We start from the raw sequence: 877 nt of genomic DNA on the forward strand, positions 1-877 counted from the left end.
AACATGTATATGTTTGTGTAGGTTATATGGTATATTATGTATATGTGTGTGCGTGAGTATGAGTGTGAGTTTCTTGAGCAATATATATTACAGCATCATCCAACCGTCAGCAACCATAGGACTATGCAAAGGGGATCAGAAAAACGAACACAAAAGGAAGAAGCAACAATAGAAAATAATACAGACCATCAACACCAACAGGCCAAGCTGGAGCCCTTGTCGGCGCATCCAAAAGTTGCAAAATAGCTTGATCTGTTTTCATGATGGAAATTGAAAAACCTGAAGAAAAATGGTTAAGAAAAATGAACTTCATCAATGATATCCTTCGAAGTATCTAAACGAAAAGGAAAAACATAAATAAATCAAATGATCAATGAAAGAACATGTCGTTCCAGCCAAGAAAAATTAAAGAAAAAGGGACATCCGTCAACTCCTCAACTTAAAATCCCATAGTAAGGCTAAAAAATTGACTCTTTAACAAAGTAAAGACACATCCTGCTCCCTATCTTAAAAAACGCAGTAACTCCGTTATCTTTACTATTCATGCACAAATCCAAACCTGCCATATCAAGAGAAGTCATAAATGATCCTGTATATACTCTATCAACGGCCAATCCATGTTCCAGTTGCAACTTAGGTACTGCTTTTCCGGATGCAATCATCAGTTCCATCAGAGGTGTGGCACCTAATCTGCAATGCAATTGTAAGCATTTATTTTCTGATTTCACTCGAATGGTATATATGCTACTATTTCCATGTTAATTTTGATAATCATTCATTTTTATGCTCACAATTTGATTATTGATTTAAAACCAATATTAGGAACCAAAAATTCAAAAACAGAAAACCCACCCATTGATCATAAGCACCACTCTAC

General features: G+C 35.2%; 1 protein-coding gene across 1 annotated transcript; it reads right to left on the bottom strand.

Moving 5' to 3' along the window:
- Positions 1-121: 121 nt before the first annotated feature.
- LOC112090470 (putative 3,4-dihydroxy-2-butanone kinase) lies at positions 122-871 on the bottom strand. The gene is made up of 3 exons (XM_024161822.1): positions 853-871; positions 560-690; positions 122-279 (listed from the first exon to the last, which is right to left on the bottom strand). Exons 1-3 carry the CDS (start codon positions 861-863, stop codon positions 122-124), a joined length of 300 nt encoding a protein of 99 aa, XP_024017590.1. The 5' UTR covers positions 864-871.
- Positions 872-877: the final 6 nt, after the last annotated feature.

Source organism: Morus notabilis, unplaced genomic scaffold (genome assembly GCF_000414095.1).
Source record: "Morus notabilis unplaced genomic scaffold, ASM41409v2 Scaffold11410, whole genome shotgun sequence".
NCBI lineage: Eukaryota > Viridiplantae > Streptophyta > Magnoliopsida > Rosales > Moraceae > Morus > Morus notabilis.